This window comes from Macrotis lagotis, chromosome 2, assembly GCF_037893015.1.
Source record: "Macrotis lagotis isolate mMagLag1 chromosome 2, bilby.v1.9.chrom.fasta, whole genome shotgun sequence".
NCBI lineage: Eukaryota > Metazoa > Chordata > Mammalia > Peramelemorphia > Peramelidae > Macrotis > Macrotis lagotis.
This window is the reverse complement of record NC_133659.1, coordinates 108,554,279-108,572,685: the sequence shown is the minus strand read 5'-3', so window position 1 is coordinate 108,572,685 and position 18,407 is coordinate 108,554,279. Positions and strand designations below refer to the sequence as shown.

The 18,407-nt window shown below is 41.4% G+C and overlaps 1 protein-coding gene across 1 annotated transcript in view; it reads left to right on the top strand.

Moving 5' to 3' along the window:
* The first annotated feature begins 4,183 nt into the window (after nt 1-4,183).
* Nucleotides 4,184-18,407, top strand: part of CD34 (CD34 molecule) — a 39,439-nt gene continuing 25,215 nt past the window's right edge. Inside the window, exon 1 of the mRNA XM_074222560.1 lies at nt 4,184-4,313. Within this exon, the coding sequence (XP_074078661.1) occupies nt 4,232-4,313 (82 nt within the window). The 5' untranslated portion in view covers nt 4,184-4,231. The remainder of the gene's footprint in view (nt 4,314-18,407) is intronic.

The window sequence follows — 18,407 nt, the reverse complement described above, 5'->3', positions numbered from 1 at the left end:
GAACAATTCTAAACTCCCTTCCACATGACAATTCTCCAAATACTATCATTTTCCTGAAGTCTTCTCTTTTCTAATCTAAAATATCGCTAGTTTCCTCTAACTCACCCTCAGTTGTATGAACTTGATACCCGTCACCATAATTGCTGGCCTTCCATGAAAGCTCTCTGGCTTGTCATTTTTTCCCCCCTAAAATCTTGATCTCTCTAACATCTTCCCAGTCTTCAATATTATCCCTCTTTGAATGAAGACTAACACTATTTTGGGTTTTGTAGCTGTCATTTTACCTTATTAGCTCATACTGACCTTGTAAAACCCCTACATTTTAAAGACAAATTATTGTATGAGCATCCCCCCATCTTATACTTATGAAATTGATTTTCATCTTTATCCTCATTAAATTTCATCTTATTAGATTCAGTCCAATGGCCTAATCTGTCAAGTTCTTTTTGAATACTGTCATCCTGTGAGTTAACTCTCCCTCCCAGTCTATGTCATTTGCAAACTTGATAAGCATTTGCCTTTATCCAAGTCACTAGTAAAAATATTAAACAGTACAAGGACATACAGAGATACATAAATCATTCCACTGAAGACCTATATCCAAGTTGGCACTGAGTCACATAAATGTCAAACTTTGGATATAATCATTCAACCAGTTCCAAACAATCTAATCCTGCTCTTATCTAGCATACATTTCTCCTCTTTTCCACAAGAATAGCACAAAAAAACTGCAACCAATACATCTTTCTATCTTCCAAGCTCTCACATCTCCAAGTGCTTGCTTACAGGATTCCTTCAAGCAACTCATACTCAATGTGTCCCAAACCAAATTTACCATATTTTCCTGTAAAACTGTTCCTTATTCTTAATTTACTGTTTTATTACTATTTATAGCACCACCATTAATCCAGTCTTCTATGTTCAAAATCCCAGAGCTCTTTGCCTGTCCCCTTGAAGTTACCAATCCAATCCAGCCTTTAGGGCTAGATGAATAGATTTGAAAATCATCAGCTTAGACATATAACTAAATGTATGAAAATTCATGAAATCATTTCTGAAATAATACAGAGGAAGAAAAGAAGAAGTCCCAGAGAAGAGGAGAGAGTCCTGGGATCTACTAGTCCAAGATCCACCAAAAGAGAGGGAAAAGGAATAGTCAGATAGGAAGATAACCCAGATGGAGTATTGCTATAAAAATCTGGAGGGGAAAAAAGATTATCCAGAAGAAAACGGTGATGTCATCCATTGTATCCCAGATCATTGCCAGTCATCTTGACTTTTACCTTGCCATTGGACTTTGATCATTCTGGAAGACAGAGTAAAGTTAATGACTTTATGCCATTCTGTTTCACTTAAATTCATTTCATGTGCAAGTCAAAACATCATCCATCTAGGTGGTGCAGTGGACAGAGCACTGACCTTGAAGTCAGGAGAATGAGAGTCTGAATTCAGCCTTAGATACTTGTCACTTATTAGCTGTGTGACCTTGGGCAAGTTCCTTAGTCCTGATTGCCTCACATCTAGGGCCATGGACAGTCAACCTGATTCATATCTGGCCGCTGGACCCAGATGACTCTGGAGAAGAAAGAGAGGCCGTTGATTTAGTGCAACTCCCCCTCACTCAAATCCAATTCATGTGCTTTTCATGGTATCACCTTCCTGATGTCGTGGTCTTCTCTGAGAATGAAGGACAAACATCATTCATCATGTCTTCATGTCACTGGCCCTCTTTCAAAATGAAGGACAAAGAACATCAATATCAATCACATGTGAATATGCAGAATAAATGTGTGTGCATATATATGTATATCTATTTATATGTAAAAATACATATATATATATTAATAACCAGTGCTAATTTTACTACCATCTTCCTGGGATATGGAAACAGTTTCTTAATAGGTTGCTTTACCCCATACTATGGAACTTTTAAATCTATTCTTAACACTGCAAGAATATTTTTCCTTATGCATAGATATAATCATGTTACCACTTTGATTTTTTTTAAAAATTATTCCTACTGTCTATCAAATAAAGTTCAAACTCTTTTGCCTGGAATTCAAGACCATACACAAACCAATACCATACTACCTTTCATCCTTATTTCATATTATTGCCCTCCTCATACCTTATATCAAATGTCCACTCCTCCTCCCAATATGTGCTATTCTCCCTCTCTTAACTCCATGTGTTTTTTCATGTTTCACACACATGGAATAATTTTTCTTCTTTCATCTTTTGAATTTCTGCTCATCCTTGAAAATCAAACTCAAATTCCACTTTCCCCATATAACTTTCCCTGATTGATTCCAAGTACATAAAGACCCACCTGCTCATAAAGTACTTTGCTCTTTAATATTTCTTTTTTCAGACTATTGTATAAACTTTCCCATCTCACCTGTACTGATAATATTGCAATATAGTTTTCTGAACATATAATATAGTTTGTGTCTTATTTCCCTCCTAGATTATAAAGCTCATGAGGACAGCTTAAGGTAATATAAAATGCTCTGGGAACCTGAGTTCAAATGAGGTCTCTCTACTAATTACTTCTTTTGTGATATTGGGAAAATAAGTCTCTCTGCTCCTCAGTTTTCTCAACTGTAAAATGAGAGGGTTAAATTAAGTTCACCTCTAAGGTCTCTTGGCATTCTAAATCTAATGGTCTTTCTTAAACCTTGATCTTGCTTATTAACACAGTTCAACCAATAAGCATCAGTCAATCCAGAAGCATTTATTAAACTCCTTCCATTTGTGGCAGACTGAGTTAGGCAGTAGTAATACAAATGCAAAGAATGAAATAAACTGTACTTCCGCATCTCCTATCTTTGCATTCTCAGTCTTGCAGAGAGTAAATGTTTCCAAAGAATGTTAATGGAATTCAAGAAAAGTGTCGTCAATTTTTTATTGCCCAAACCATGAGGATAACATTTTACATAGAAAGGAGGTAATTCTTTGTACTCAAGACAGTCACCAGCTGTTCCAAAACTCTGTCCCACTCTCAGCCTCAGTTTCTCCCTCTATAAAATAAGAATAATAGCAACTATTTCACAAATCTGTTATGAGAATCAAATGATATAATATAATTGTCAAGTACTTTGCAAATTGTAAAGTTCCATGAAAATGTAAGATTTTTCTAGGCAATGAATATTTATGAATCAGATACAAAGAAAGGAAAAAGCCAGGCCCTTCTCTCAAGGAGCTCATAGCATAATGAGGGAGAAAACATGAAAACAATTATGTATAAACAAGATATACACAGGATAAATTGGGGAGAGCCTCTGCTCTACAGGAATGTTGTTGTAGAAGAAGATAGGGACATCAAGGGAGGGGATGCCATGAAACGTGGTGACCTGGATTTGAGTGGGTGTGTGAGGGAGACATTGCGCTAAATCACTGGCTTCACTTTCTCCTCCGGAGCCGTCGGGGTCCAACGATCAGGGCGACTGGAAATGGCTTTTGGATGCGAGTTAATGAGGGGTAAGGACTAGCCCAAGGTCACACAGCTAAGTGTTAAATGACTGAGGCTGGATTTGAGTTTGGCTTCTCCTAACTCTAGGACTGGTGCTCTATCTACATGGCCACCTAGCTGCCCCACCTCCTCCTCCCTTTACAGGATTGTAAACTCCTTGAGGGCAGGAAGTAACTGTTTTCTTCAGGCTTGTTACCCCTCACTGTGCTTAACCCTTGCAGCCTGTAATAACTTTACATGGTGAATTGTATTGGTTGCTCCTGCTGTGTAAACTTCCAAAAAAAAATAAATCAGAAGACCATTGGAGCTAGCTACCTGGCTAGGAAGAGAGCTTTCGGGGGCAGGGTGAAGGGGTGGGTGTGGGGTCTGGGGAAGCACAAAGGAGTTAAAAGGCCAGTGGAAACCAATCCTTGGGAGCCCCAGGAAGAAGGGTCAGAGAGTCTATATAAAGCAGGAAGAAGCGCCCCTGGACCAAAGTCTGTTTCAGGTTGCGAACAGCATTCTCCCGCTGCTGTGCAGCCAGCAGCCACCCCCACCTTCGCCCCCACCCCCTCCCACTCTTCGGCTGACCTGGGAAGCCCACGGAAACTGCGAAGGAGACGGGGCAGGCCCGGCCCAGAGTCAAAAGAAGGAGGGGGAAGGGGGGAAAGCCAGTATCTCCCACCCCCGGCGGAGGGGGCGGGAAGCGGAGAGCCGCGGCCGGCCGCCGGGGCAGCTTGTTGGACTTGGTGCCTCTGCTGGGAGAGCCGGGCTGCGAGGATGCTGTTCCCAAGACGCTGGCGCGCGGGGCTGCCGGGGCTGCAGCTTTGGGCGACCCTGCTCGGGGTGCTGAGTGTCTTGTGTGAGTCCGGGGGAAGAGGAGGGCGGGAGCTGGGTCTCTCTGAAATTTGGAGGGGCTGCGGGCGGGATGCCCGAGGGGTCCCGGGTCCCCCCTCGCTGCTCTCCAGTGAGGCAGAAATTCTACCGGGAGTGTATTGGAGCGGAATGCGGTGGGGCCGCCGAATGGGACCCAGCTGCTGCTGGGAGCTAGCTGCATGGGCTGGGGTGGAAGGTGACCAAATCCTGGGGCGTTTGCGCTGGAGGCTTTGGGGAGTGGGGAGTCGGGATTGCCTTCGGATCCTCCTTTGGCGATGCTGGCCGGATTTGTTCGGTGCTGGGGCGTGGGGGGGGGGGGGGGGGGCGCTGAGCTACCGCCTAGCCTGAGGGTCTTCAGTGCCAGGAGAGCTTTGGGGCCAGAGAAGGACGTGATTGCCCCCTCCCACCTTCCCAGGATTGTCTGAATCGAGATTGGAGGCTGGAGGGGTTGTGGTGGCTGCGGCTGTGTGCGTGGGAGATCCCCGCAGGCTTTTGGAATGGGTGGCAGAGTTAGGTGACCAGTGAAGAGTTTGGAACCAAGAAAAAGCGCTTTTAAAGCTGCCTTAAAATAGCACCCATAAAGGTTACCCTGTCTCCCAGAGGGGCCTCGCGCCTAGGAGGTGGTAGTTGCTTCTGCCTGAACAGCGAACCCATTCTTCTGCGCCCCTATCCATCTTGAACACTCAAAAGGGTTAAAATGGCACGTGAAGTTCCTTCTACCTCTGGATGACTTCACTTAAAGCGCCTTAAATCCTCCGTATCACTTCTCTCCCGCTTCAGCTCCTCTCCTCTCCTCTTTTATTCTCCCCCTCCCAGCGATATTCTATTTTTTGTGCCTTTCCTCGAGGCCGGGCTACAAACTCCACATCGAAAGCTCCCAGACCCGCAGCTCCCAGGCCTCCTGAACACAGCCTCATTGGCTCTGCCCACAGGGTCCCACCCATTTGGAGAGAAAGCTGCTGTGGGCCCGGGTGGCCGGGGAAGGGGGGCGGGGTGGTGGGTAAGTGCTCCAGGGTGTGGTCGCCCCAGACCCCCAGCCTGTGGTGGTGACATGGGCCGGGGTGTGTCTGAAGCCCTGGATCAGAGGAGCTCCCCTAGGTGTTAAGCCCCACGACCACGGAGAGAGATGGAGTTGGCCGGGGGTTCGGATTCCAATCGGATGCTCCTTCCTGCTTTGGCTCAGCTGCTTTGGATGATCTGGTACTGGGGCTTCTTCCCAGTCAGTCTTGTTTTGACTTCGCTTTTCCCCTCTCTTACGATGGTTAAGGCGAATAGGGGAGCGGCGATCCAGGGTACGTGAACAGGTTCTACCACCTGTTGCAAAGAGTAGAAAGAAAGGGGATGAGGAGAACGAGAGAGACAGGAAATTACAGACAGAAGTAAAAAGAGAAGGGACACACACACACACACACACACACACACACACACAGAGAGAGAGAGAGAGAGAGAGAGAGAGAGAGAGAGAGAGAAACCAAATCTCAACCTTGAATTCTAGTTCTAGTGTTCTGCTGGGTCTCACCTTGGGCAAACCCTAGAATTCGGTGATAGCAGAAAATTAAAACTCTAATCTAACCTCATTTTACAGATAAGGAACTTGAGGCTCAGTCAGGCTAAAAGACTTGTATATCACAGAAGTGTTAAGAAACCAGGGCAGTCCCCATACCCAGGTCCTCCGAGTTCAAACCCAGTTCCCTTGCCCGAGCACCAGGTCTGTCTCACCTCCCCTTCTTTGGTCACCAGAAAGATTCCCAAACACAAACAGACAGCATTATTTTTGTTCTACTCAGATGAGATGGTTCCAGAGCAAGAGGAGACAATGTATTCCCTCCTTTCCTTGGAGAAATGGGAGACTGTGGGTGTGAAATATAAAAGAGCTGTGAGGTAGTTTATGGTTTATTTACTTCTTTGTTATAAGGTAAAGGAACACTTTAAAATAGCTATTGACACACTATTGTTTGTCCTTCATTCTCAAAGAATCCCATGACATGAGGGAGATGATGCCATGATTGATGAGCCATCTAGGTTCAGTGTCCAGATATGCATCAGGATGAACCCTAGATGTGAGACAATCAGGGTTAAATGACTTGCCAAGGATGTCTGAGGTGGGGTTTGAACATAGGTGCTCCTGGCTCCACTGCACCTCCATTGGACCTGAATTCTAGAAGATTTGAGTTCAAATTTAGCCTCAGACCTTCTTAAATTATGACTAGAAAAAAGTACAGTAGAAATGTTAGCTATTAAGAGGAGGGGTTTAGCTGGGAATGACTGTAATATTAAAACAAAGAAAATCATTAAAACCTTTATCATTTTAAAAAGTCATTTAAGGGGCAGGTGGTGCAGTGGATAGAGCACCTACCCTGGTGTCAGGAGGACCTGAATTCAAATGTGACCTCAGACACTTAGCTGTGTGACCATGGGCAAGTCACTTAACCCCATTGCCTTGAAAAAATATAAACTAAAGAAAAGTCATTTAAGAAAAGAACAAATGAATTATTGGAGCTGGGTGCTTTGAGGTCATGAGCATTATAGAAATCTTGTACTAGGAGCTGAAAGAGGGGAATTATGTAGAAGGAGGCACTATGAAACCCCAGGGGAAATATATGGTTACTTTGGAATGAAAGTAATCAAAGTTCTTCTTGAGCCTCCTCCCATTTTTCAGGCTTTATCTTGGGGAAGCCATCTCCTTGATGTTGGGAAAAGGTGTATAGTATATGTAGGAGAGGGCAGGAGAGGCAGTGATCCCTGGTCCCCTCCCATTGAGTGATCCATTCCTTTTTTGTGGACGGGGACAAGCTGAGAAGCCTTAGTCTGGCTGAAGCAGAATCTTGGCCCAAGTTATGTTCTCAGCTCCAGCTGAGCAAGGAAAGGGGAAGAGGGGGGAGAATCGAGGTAGGGAGCTCCATTTCTCATCCATCCAATTGATGTCATGCTCAGGTTATCAGTTTCCTCTAACACCTCCCCTCACATTCCTCTTCTTCCTTTGGGTCCTTCGGGCCTATCAACCCCACACCCATATCCTGTCTGGGGCTATGTGTAAGAGGGGAAAAAAGAAAAGGGAAAAGAATTCTATCAGATATTTCCAGAGGGGAGAGGGCTCCACCCTTTGAATCCCAGCCACATGGCAGTTGGAGAGGAGCAGCATTAGGGACCATGGGCCCACAAACAAGCCCAGTGACAGGGCCAGATCTGCCTGGAAAGAATTTACAGATGCTCTTCTGCACAGTTTTATTTATTAAGATGTGCCTTGATGCTTCCATCTCATTGTCCAAATTCTACTAGTTAGCTAGTACCTACTTACTATGACTGGGTTGTACCACTAAAGGGTCCATGGATTTAGGAGTCAAGTGAAGTGTGATGGAAAAATCCCTGGTTCTGGATTCAACAGACATGAAGTCAAATCTCCTCTTTAGTGTTTACTACCTGTATGAGCTCAGGAAAGACCCTTAACCTTTCCGGGTTTTAGTTTCCTTCTCTGAAAAGTGAAGGGATTGGACATAATTAATAATAATAATAATAATAATAATAATAATAGGGGGTGGCTAGGTGGTGCAGTTGATAGAGCACCAGCCCTGGAGTCAGGAGTACATGAGTTCAAATCCAGCCTCAGACACTTAATAATTATGTAGCTGTGTGGCCTTGGGCAAACCACTTAACCCCATTGCCTTGTAAAAAAAAAAAACCTAAAAAGATAATACTAACAATAGGTTTTATTTAACACTTTAATGCTTGCAAAGTGATTTAAGTGTGTTTTCTTCTTTGGTCCTCCCTTGTGAGGGAGGTGCTATGGCAGATAAGGATACTGAGCTATAAGAAGTCAAGTGACTTGCCAAGGGTTAGGAAGCTAGTAAGTTTCTGAGGTTGGATCTGAACTCAGGTCCAAGTCCAATATTCTCCTTGCCAAATCACTAAGATGCTCAGTGGTAATTTCTAGGGGCAGCTAGGTGGAAGTGGATAGAGTACAGGAGGATCCACATTCTAAACCAGCCTTAGACCCTAGACAAATCACCTGTGAGGGACAAAAGTGCTGACTTTTCAGAAACATAGTGCTAAATTAGTCTAAGCCATAGGCCTCAGTTTCTATTTCTCAAGTATCAGGTGAATGTGAGAACCCGGATCTCTGGCTAGAAAAATTATGTCACCCTAACCATATAAGATGTAAACAAAGACAGACTCTCCTGGGAAAGCTTAGGTATACCTCCCTCCTCTTTGGACCATCAAGTTTGACCAATTGTTGTAAGGGTCAGCAGAAAAGAGGAGAGAAAGGGGGTTGTGGTTTTTGTGGTTTTATTAACCTGCTTCAGGTTCTGTAATTCAGCTTTTCCTGCTCTCTTTCTTTCATAGAAAGTTAGGAACTGCCCTGCTTCTTGCAAGAACCGAATTAAATTTTAGCTCTTTGCTGCCACTTTGAGAGGACTCCAAGTGGTCATTTTGGGTTAGGGTTTCAATACCCCGAAAACACCTAACCCTATTTGCCTCAGTTTCCTCATATGTAAAATGAGCTGAAGAAGGGAATGGCAAACCACTCCAGTATTTTTGAAAAGAAACCCCCAAATGATGGGTCATGAAGAGTCAAACCTGACTGAAAGGGCTAAACAACAATAGTGATTTCTAAAGTCCCTTCTGTATGAATCAAAAAGTATTTGGTAATTAAAGATCTGAGGACACAAAGAAGTAGGTGGAGCAATAGATAGATAGATAGATAGATAGACAGATAGATAGATAGATAGAGAGAGAGAGAGAGAGAGAGAGAGAGAGAGAGTGTGTGTTGAATGTTAGAAAGATCTGAGTTCAAATTCAATTTCAGATGTCTATTAGTTGTATGATCCTGGGTAAATCACTTAACTTTTCATTTCTTTATCTTTCAAATGGGGAAATTAATAATTAATCTATCATTTCAGCATTGCTGTGAGAATAAAATGTGATATTTGTTATGTTTTATAAACCTTTAAGTATTATGTACATGTTAACTTTGTTTTTAAAAAAAAGAGTCTGATCTCAGAGAGTTTACAAAATACCATAGGAACTTAGTAAAAAGAGAGATCACTTCTGACTTAAAGTTAAGAGCATCAAAGAAAGTATTCCTGAGAAGGCAGCAATTTAAATTAGAATTTGTTGAAAACACAGTATCTCCATCATACCTTTTTCCCCTCTTTTTGGAGTTATTTTCAGTTGTGTCTGACTTTTCTGTGATCCACTTTTAGGGCTTTTCTTGGCAAAGTACTGAAGTGGCTTGCGGTTTCCTTGCCTAGCTCATTTTTCCAGATGAGGAAACTGAGACAAATAGCATAAAGTCACTTGATCAGGGTCACACAGTTAGGAAGTGTTTGAGGCCAAATTGAACTCAGCAAGATGAGTTGTATTGCTTCTAAATCCAACATTCTATACACTTCACCATTTAGCTCCTGCCCCATTCTCCTCTTATCTATTCTTTGTCCAAAAGCTCAGGGTACATCAATTAATCAGACTGCATAGAATTCACAAATGCTTTTCTGAAAAGCTTGACTAATACATTTATTGAAACCACCCATGTCTCCTAAATCAAGTCCACAAATTTAAGCCTGTCTAGATACCTTTAGGCAGAGTCCTTGAAAACCAATGAGAAATGAGAGTCAGTGATAATTTTTGGACCCTGATCATGTGGATCAGTGCTTGTTTTCAAAGTTAGGTTTTTATTCAGCCCCACCCTCCTGATGCTCTGGTCATTTGTTTGGGGACTAGAGAGGTGAAGGTCAGAGGGAAAAAAAATCCATATTGCTGTCATTTTTCCTGAGCAATTTACCAAATAGAAAAAGGTCCCTTAGGGAGGGAGGAGGTAAGATTCCCTAAATTTTCCCACTTCTTTCTTGTTCCCCTCTATCTTTCTCCCCCTATCCCCAAAGGTTTACATCTGTAGTTGTTGTGAGGATCAAATGAAATATTAAGTATAAAATATTTTGTATAGAGCCTGGGACATAATACATGTCATATAAAATGTTAGTTATTGCTTTTGTTATTGTAATTTATAAGGACATACTTTACCTAGAGAACTTCGATTGATTAATGTTTGTCCTTCATTCTTGAAGAAGACTATGACATCAGGGAGATGATGTGACATGCAAGCTAGTTAAGTGAGGAAGGGCTGTGCAAAGTAACTAACCTCACTTTCTCCTTTGGAGTCATCTGGGTTAAGTGGCCAGCTATGAATCAGGATGTCTGGAGATCACCTCAGATGCAGTGGGATACCTTAATCTTTTTAAACTGAGGTCTTTATCTGGTCATAGTCTGACTGAGGCATTGTCCTCAGTGATTAAGGTTAGGTAAGAGAGAAATTGCATAATTACCCTCCCCCCCCCAAAAAAATCAAAACAAGCTTGGAGAGAACCTCAGGATTTCTGACCAAAACAGAAACAATTGCTGTTTACCATCCCTTGGAACCAGTAGGGGGCCCAAACAGTGAACAAGTGAGCCTAGGAGGGGGAGACTGGAGGGCAAGACCCAGTGGGCAACTTTCTGCCATTCCCAGGAATGCCCACCTCTCTCTTGTGCTATGTAGAAAGAGATGTAACAATGTAGATGTCCTTGACAGCATTTGAATATCTTCAACAGATAATAATAGTAATAGTGATAGCTAGATTTCTAAAGTGCAGGGGTGTCCCAACCTTTTAGCTTTTCTGGGCCATAGCGCCCAACCAAAAACCCACATCCAGAATTCAGTACCCATTCATGAACACAATGCCACCCACACCACCAGTGAACACTACCACTAACAGGACAGGACCCTAGAATGGATCTGAAGCAAATTAGACAATTCTGCTTTAAGATTTGCAACATGCTTTACAAATATCTCATTTGCTATGATGTGCAAGTGAGTTAAATTTAAGTAAGGGAGAGTTGTGCATAGTCACCAGCCTCATTTTTTCCTCCAAAGTCATTTGGATCCAATGGCCACATATTGATCAGAATGACTGGAAATGGCCCTGAATGATCTGAGCTCATATCACAACCCTAGGAGATGGACACTATCTTATCCTTATTTTAAAGAGAAGGAAACTGAGGCAGATAGTTCATGTGATTAGTCCAGGGACATCCAGGTAGTGTCTGAGGCTAAATTTGAACTCAGGTCTTCCTGACTCTAAGGTCCAGCTTTGTATCCACTTTGTCAACTGATTGCCTAGAAGCTTGACATCTCATTGATAAGAATGATTGTTTTATATGGAAACATGATTATATATGTATGACCTATATCAGGGCTGTCCAAAGTTCAGCCTGCTGCCCACAGTGCAATTTTTATGCGACCCACCCGCAGGTTTTAAGTTTCATAAACAAAAGAATAAAATAATTTGCATGGAATATGTATTCAATTTTTAAATTCCATCACTAATAAATAATCTCATTGATGTTAATTTTCTTTGTTGCTTTTAAGCAGTGTTATAGACTGAACATATCATATGGAATTTTTCAATTGATCTTTAGGATATGTTCTGTCTGTATCATGCAGACTAGTCAGTATGTACCCACCTTTATACTGTTGAGTTGTCGCTTTGTTGTTTTGTGTTTGCTTTTATGCTTCGAGCCTATGCTTGTCATATTGATGATGTGGTCCACCACCATAATTTTTCATAGAGCTTGTTAAACCTAACTAAGGTCAAACTACAAATTAACTATTATATTAGTGTACTGTATTTTTTATTGTGGGTGTGACCCTTGAATAGTTATTTTTTTTAAGATAACCTAAGGTTCGATAGCCCTGACCCATATTATATCACCTGCTATCTTGAAGGTGATGTGGGAGAGGGAGAAAATTTTTAATAAATTAATGTGGAAAACTTTCTTTACATATATTAGGAAAAAATAAATGTAAAAAAGAAGGATTAGTTAAAATAGAAAGTTACCAAATGATTGTACTTCCTTCCTCAGAACCCCAAGTGAGCTCCTTCCCAACTGAAAATGGATTCATTCTATAAGGTCACTGTTTTTGGAGGAGAGAAATTCTGCTGTTTTCTTCTTGCTTCTCAAGGACCAACAGAATTTTTAGTTTTTGCTCTGTGTGTGTAGCCATGGGAAAGCAGGGGGAAATTGTGTGGAAGTAGGGATGTCTGTGATTCAGGGGTATCTAGGTGACAAAGAAGTTAAGAAATGGCACCTGAAATTCTAAATGGGTAGGAACCGAGTGGAGGCCAAAGAGGATGGGGCAACAGGTGCATTTCCCTTTTCAATAAGTCATTTGCATTGTTGTCTTAGAGTCAGTCTTCTATAAAGAGGAATTATACTCTGCTTGTTTGTAGAAGGGACCTAGTTCAAATTTGGATGGGGCATTAATCTGTCAGATTCCTACCTTAGTCTTATGTACTTGCCCTGGATGCAGGGAAAATGAAAGATCTTAATAGAAGGCAGTAGTCTGCCTTATCCAGGCACTTTAAAAAATCATTTTCTAGTGGTGGGCCTCTCCAGTTGATCAACTGGAGGTCATCCTGTCCATTCTCCTGCTTTTGTATAAGAAGACCACATGCAATTGGTTGGTTGTTATCCTTTATTCTCAAAGAGAATCAAAATGAAATCACTTTGTTGGGGTCAAGGTATAGCATGTCCATCTGTGGCTGATCAAACCACTATGATCTTAGTTTTTTTTGGGGGGGGGTTTAGGATTTTTTTCAAGGCAATGAGGTTAAGTGACTTGCCCAAGGTCACACAGCTAGGTAATTAGTAAGTGACTGAGGCTGGATTTGAACTCAGGACCTCCTGACTCCAGGGCCGTGCTCTATTCACTGCACCTCAATATGATCTTAGAAAGCTCTACTACAGATTGGGCACAAATAGTCTTCATGGACATCTTTCATTTTAGCTCCTGCAATTCTGCTTTGTTCATAAAACACAGTTGAGCTCCTACCTTTCATAGAATAAGACAAAGAGCTGTAATTCTGGACCCAGGGGACCTGGGTTCAAATACAAATGCTGATACATAACCTTGCACAAATCACTTAACCTTTTTGAACTTCAGTTCATCATAAAGGAGTCTTGGAAACATACCATAGGAGGAAATTTTAAAGATTTAAGTGAATATCTAACCTGGAAAGACATGATCGCCAGCTTCAATGAAGAGCATGCCATTCCTCCATTCCTTCCTGTCTTCCAGTCCTTCCTTCAGTTGCTGATATGAAAATCAGGATAGTTAGACTTAACAGTAATGGTAACTTCCATAATTTCTATTAATTAAGTTTACAAAGCATTTTATATATTTTTTAGGTCCTCAAAAATTCTGTGTGATGGGTTCTATTATTAGCTCCATTTTATAGATGAGGAACCTGAATGGTGTGAAGTCAGATGATATTTTTTTTTGCCCAGGGTCACACATCTATTATATTTCTGGATTAGGATTTGAACTCAGATCTTACTGACAACATATCTGACAGTCTGTGCATTATACATCACCTAAAGGACCTCTAAAGTCCTCTTCAGTTATAAATCTGTGATATTATATTCATATGAAAAGAATACAATCTTGTATTTGGAAGCAACTTTTCACTACAAAAATCCTGACTGATGGCCCTGGAGTATCTGCTTGATTATCTTCAGTGATAGGAAATGAACTATTTCATACAGCAGCATATTCCTTTGCTGGACAGTTCCAATTCTTAGAAAAGTTCCTTCCTATTTCAAGTTTAAACCTGCCTCATTGCTCCTAATCCTGCCTTCTAGCCCAAAGACAGTGTCTAATTTCTGATATTATTTTCAGCTATAGCAGCTGTTTCCTCCTACCATAGTTGCCTCATCTTAAAATAGGGAGTAGGAGAAAGTTTAGGGCAGCTAGATAGTGCAATACATAGAGAGCTTGGAGTCAGGAAGACCTTGAATTCAAATATGGCCTTGAATAGTAGCTATGTGATCCTGGGCAAGTCACTTAATCATGTTGCCTTAGTTTCCTCATCTGTAAAATGAGTCAGAGAGAGAAAAATGGCAAACCACCAGTATCTTCGTGAAGAAAAGCCCAAATGGAGTCCCAAAGAGTAGGACATGACTGAAATGATTGAATAGTAACAGAAACAAATTTAGACTCAGAATCTACTCCCAACACAAGTGAAATAAGACAATCGCCATTTTAGGCCAAACTTCACAAAGGAATAGAGAAGGAAGAAAATCAGAGAGGAAGGAATGGAGGAATGGCATGCTCTTCATTGAAGCTGGCGATCATGTCTTTCCAGGTTAGATATTCACTAAAATCTTTAAAATTTCCTTCTATGGTATATTTCCAAGACTCCTTTATGCTGATTTTACTCTCTTAGAGGATTCAGAAGATTCTCATTAGTTTTGTCAACAGCCCTCTTTAAAATGGAACATCCAATATTCCAATATTCCAAATGTTCAAGTAGATATTATGTTCCTTTATCTGATATAGGCTTGGACACAAGATTGCTAACCTTCTTAGAATTGTTTGTAAAGTTAGAGTCAGTGGACTCTAACCTGAGAATTTGTATAAATAAAGTGTATAGACTTTCTGAAACGACTTTTGGCTACCCACATGCTACTTTGGGTCTGAGGCATGTTCCAGGGGTGAAGCTACTAGATGATTGACTTCTGTACAAGTGAAGTTATTATAAGAAAATATAATCCCTTAAGGAGTTTACATTTTAGTTGAGAAAGATATGTGAAATACAATAAAAGAACATTTTAAGCAAAGCACTAGGACTTGGTATGAACTCAAAGCATAGATATGGTTGTAGGAGGAACCTGCCTTTGCAGAAAGGACCTGAAGAAAACAGATTCCACATCTTACCCTTTTCCAGGTCACCATAGAGAAGAGGACATTTCAGACTAGAAAAAAAGAGAAAAAGAGAAGAGGATAATAATAATAACTAATTATTTTAATAGTTTTTTAATAGCCTTTTAATAGTTTACAAAGTCTTTCTTATAGCTTATCTCATTGGGAATCTCAAATTAACCTTGGGAGAGAGTATCTATGGGAATTGTTATCCCCATTTTACAAATGGAAAAGCTAAGGTTAAGAGAGGTGAAATACTTGTTACCTCAGCCTCAGAGGAAGGATTTAAACCTGCATCTTCCTAACTCCAAGCCCAATGCTCTAATAACTATCCTATATAGCTTCTGTATCAAAACTCTCATTTCTATAGAGTGTTAAGGTTTACAAATAATTTTCCTTAGGGAGGCTAGGTGGCACAGTGGATAGAGCACCAGCCCTGGATTCAGGAATACCTGAGTTCAAATCCGGCCTCAGACATTTAATCATTATCTAGCTGTGTGGCCTTGGGCAAGCCACTTAACTCCCATTTGCCTTGCAAAAAAAAAAAAACTTTAAAAAAATAATAATTTTCCTCACTACCCTCTGAGATGTAAGCAGTACAAGTAAGTACTTCCCTCCCCAGTTTTACAGAAGGGAAGGTAGAAGCTCAGAAGGATAAAGGCACAAGAACCATGAAACTCCTGGATGAGGGAACTTCCTCCACCAATGCAGGTCAACACTTTATCTGACAAGTTTGTGACTTGACAAGGATCCTACACTGTTGGTGTCAGAAGCAGAATTTGAACCTAGGCTTCAAGCCCACCTCTGTGTCCTTTACCCCATATACATACATATAAATACATACATATATATATATATATTTTTTTTTTAAAAGACAATCATTGTTAAGTGACTTGTCCAGAGTCATGGAGCTAATAAGTGTTTGAAGCTGGGAATTTGAACTCAGGCCCCCCCTGACTCTTAATTCCACTATTCTTTCTACTATATCACAGGTTTTCAGTGGAGTCATGGATAGGGGAATGGGAAACAGAATCAATGGAGTAATTTTGCTACATTTATCAGTCATGACTACTGAGAATATTGAGATAGAGGTCAAGTCTTTCCATAGTCTATAAAGACACTGGAGGCTTAGAGATCTGGGGACTTGTTGAAAAGACATTGAAGTGTAGAAATTATGTTAAGATTAGAACTCATGCCCTTGGTTTTGTTTTCTTCTCCCAAATTCTCTTAAATGGCCTACCCTTTCCTTATAAGTAAACCCGGGAGGGCTTCATCCCTCATTCCTCCCTCCCTTCTTTGATCCATTGTCAATCTGGTGGAAAGGAAGACTCAGGGTGGGAGCCCTCAGGTTGGGAGTAGATCTAGAGTCAAAGCTTCTTCCTTCTGCTTGTTTTAGGATTAGGTTGAAGAGGCTGAAGGAAGCAGCTGCTACAAGCCTGGAATAGACTACTCCAGTGGATGGGGGTGGGATGGGATGGGTGGAGTCCAAAGGATGCTTCACAGCTGGACTCAACCAAAGTCAGTGTCTCTCTCTCTCTCTCTCTCTCTCTCTCTCTCTCTCTCTCTCTCTCTATCTCTCTTCCTCCCAACCCCCTTGCTCTCATTCTCACTCTCTTACTCTATCTCTCCTTCCCCCCTCTCTCTCTTTCCCTCTCCCCCTTTCTCTCTCTCTCCTTCTCTCCCTCCCTCCCTCTGTCCTCCCCCCCCCCAACATCTGGAAAAGTTCAGAAATGTTTGTCTGTATGAAGGAGGCCCCATGGGGGAAGGGGTTCAAAGCATGACATCACTACAGCGTGGTCTAGCTTCCTTTACAGAAAGAGAAAAAGGCTAGGCCAAGCCAAAAGAGATTCCCAGGAACCAGGAAGGGACTGGGGTGGGAATGGGGGGAGAAAGATTGTCTTTTTAAATTTATACTTTCTAGACCAGATTAGCCAGATTTATATAGAGAAGGAAGGGACTGGGATGATGGGAAGGGGAGGCAAAGGGCTTTGTTAACCATTTACCACCTGCCTCCCAATCTGGAAGCAGTGGTTTCCTTTTTTTTTAAAATGTACTTCCTGTCCCTGACTCCAGCTCCACAAAGGATGGCAGAAAAACTACCAGATCCCAAGGATTTCAGTTTCATCCTGGACCCCTTGCCACCAATTCTCCAGGGGCTAAAGTGGGTAGCACAAATCCCATTACGACTTCTTCCAAGGAAATGGAACATCATCTAGCAGGCAAAACCCTCAGCTTTTTATTGAGTTGAGTTCATTCCTCCATAAGCCTCAGTTTCTTTTCCATCAATAAAATTAGAATATTCTTTCCTTAAATTAATTAAAGGTTTGTTATGAGGATAAATTTTTAAAGGTATGAGAGTATTTTTTAAAAGAATAAAACAACCACCAACTAAATGAAAGTAGCTGTTTTTATTGTACTTTTTTTTTTTTGAGGATGTTTCCCTATTTGACCAGGCTGGAATTATATCAGCCTGATCCCAGTGACTTGCCCTGTTTCTGGCCTGAGTCTGTTAATCTCTCATTAGTCCCCTGCTCCTTGGATTTCACTATATTGGTACCATACTTATTGTGAACCCTAGATTGACTCCAATCCATTGTAATGCAGTCCTTCTGAGCTCAAGTAATCCACCAGCCTCAGCCTCACATCACAGCAGGGATTATGGGTATCATGAATGGCCTTTGGGAATTTCTTTTAATATTTCAAGAGTTGTGATTCCAGGGGTATGGGTCTTCTCTCAACACAGAAAGTACCCTGGACTTGGAATTAGAAGATTCACTTCATTTGTCTGGGCCTCAGTTTCCTCATCTGTAAAATGAGGGGGTTAACTTGTCCTTTCTAGCTCTGAATCCTGTGATCCAAAATAGGACACAACTTCCCCATCCTGTAATAGATGGCATTCAAAAGTTGCTCTGCTTTAAACATACAGCACATATGCACACACAAATTGGGGGCCCACCACCAGGTAGTGGGTGAATCTCTCAGAATATAGCTAAGCAATTTTTCTAGGTAACAGATGACTTGCAGGCCATTTCCTAGCCCATACCTGAAGTTTTCCATCTAAAGAGGTCCCAGCTGATACTCTGTCAACATAGTTTCTCCAGAGGCGACAACTTCAAAGGAGCATTTTCTGTAATATTATTAAATATTATTTCCATCCTAATAATTATAATTAATCAATATCTGTGATTGTCAGTTAATATCAGAGTCAACTAGGATCTGACTTAACATTATAATAAATGGGTCCAAGATGGGAGTAGTAGGCTGCTCATAGGAGTCTTTATTCTCTGGGTTGTGTGTTTGAAATCTGAATTGTCCAGGAATGAGATAGGATTGCAGATTTCTGGC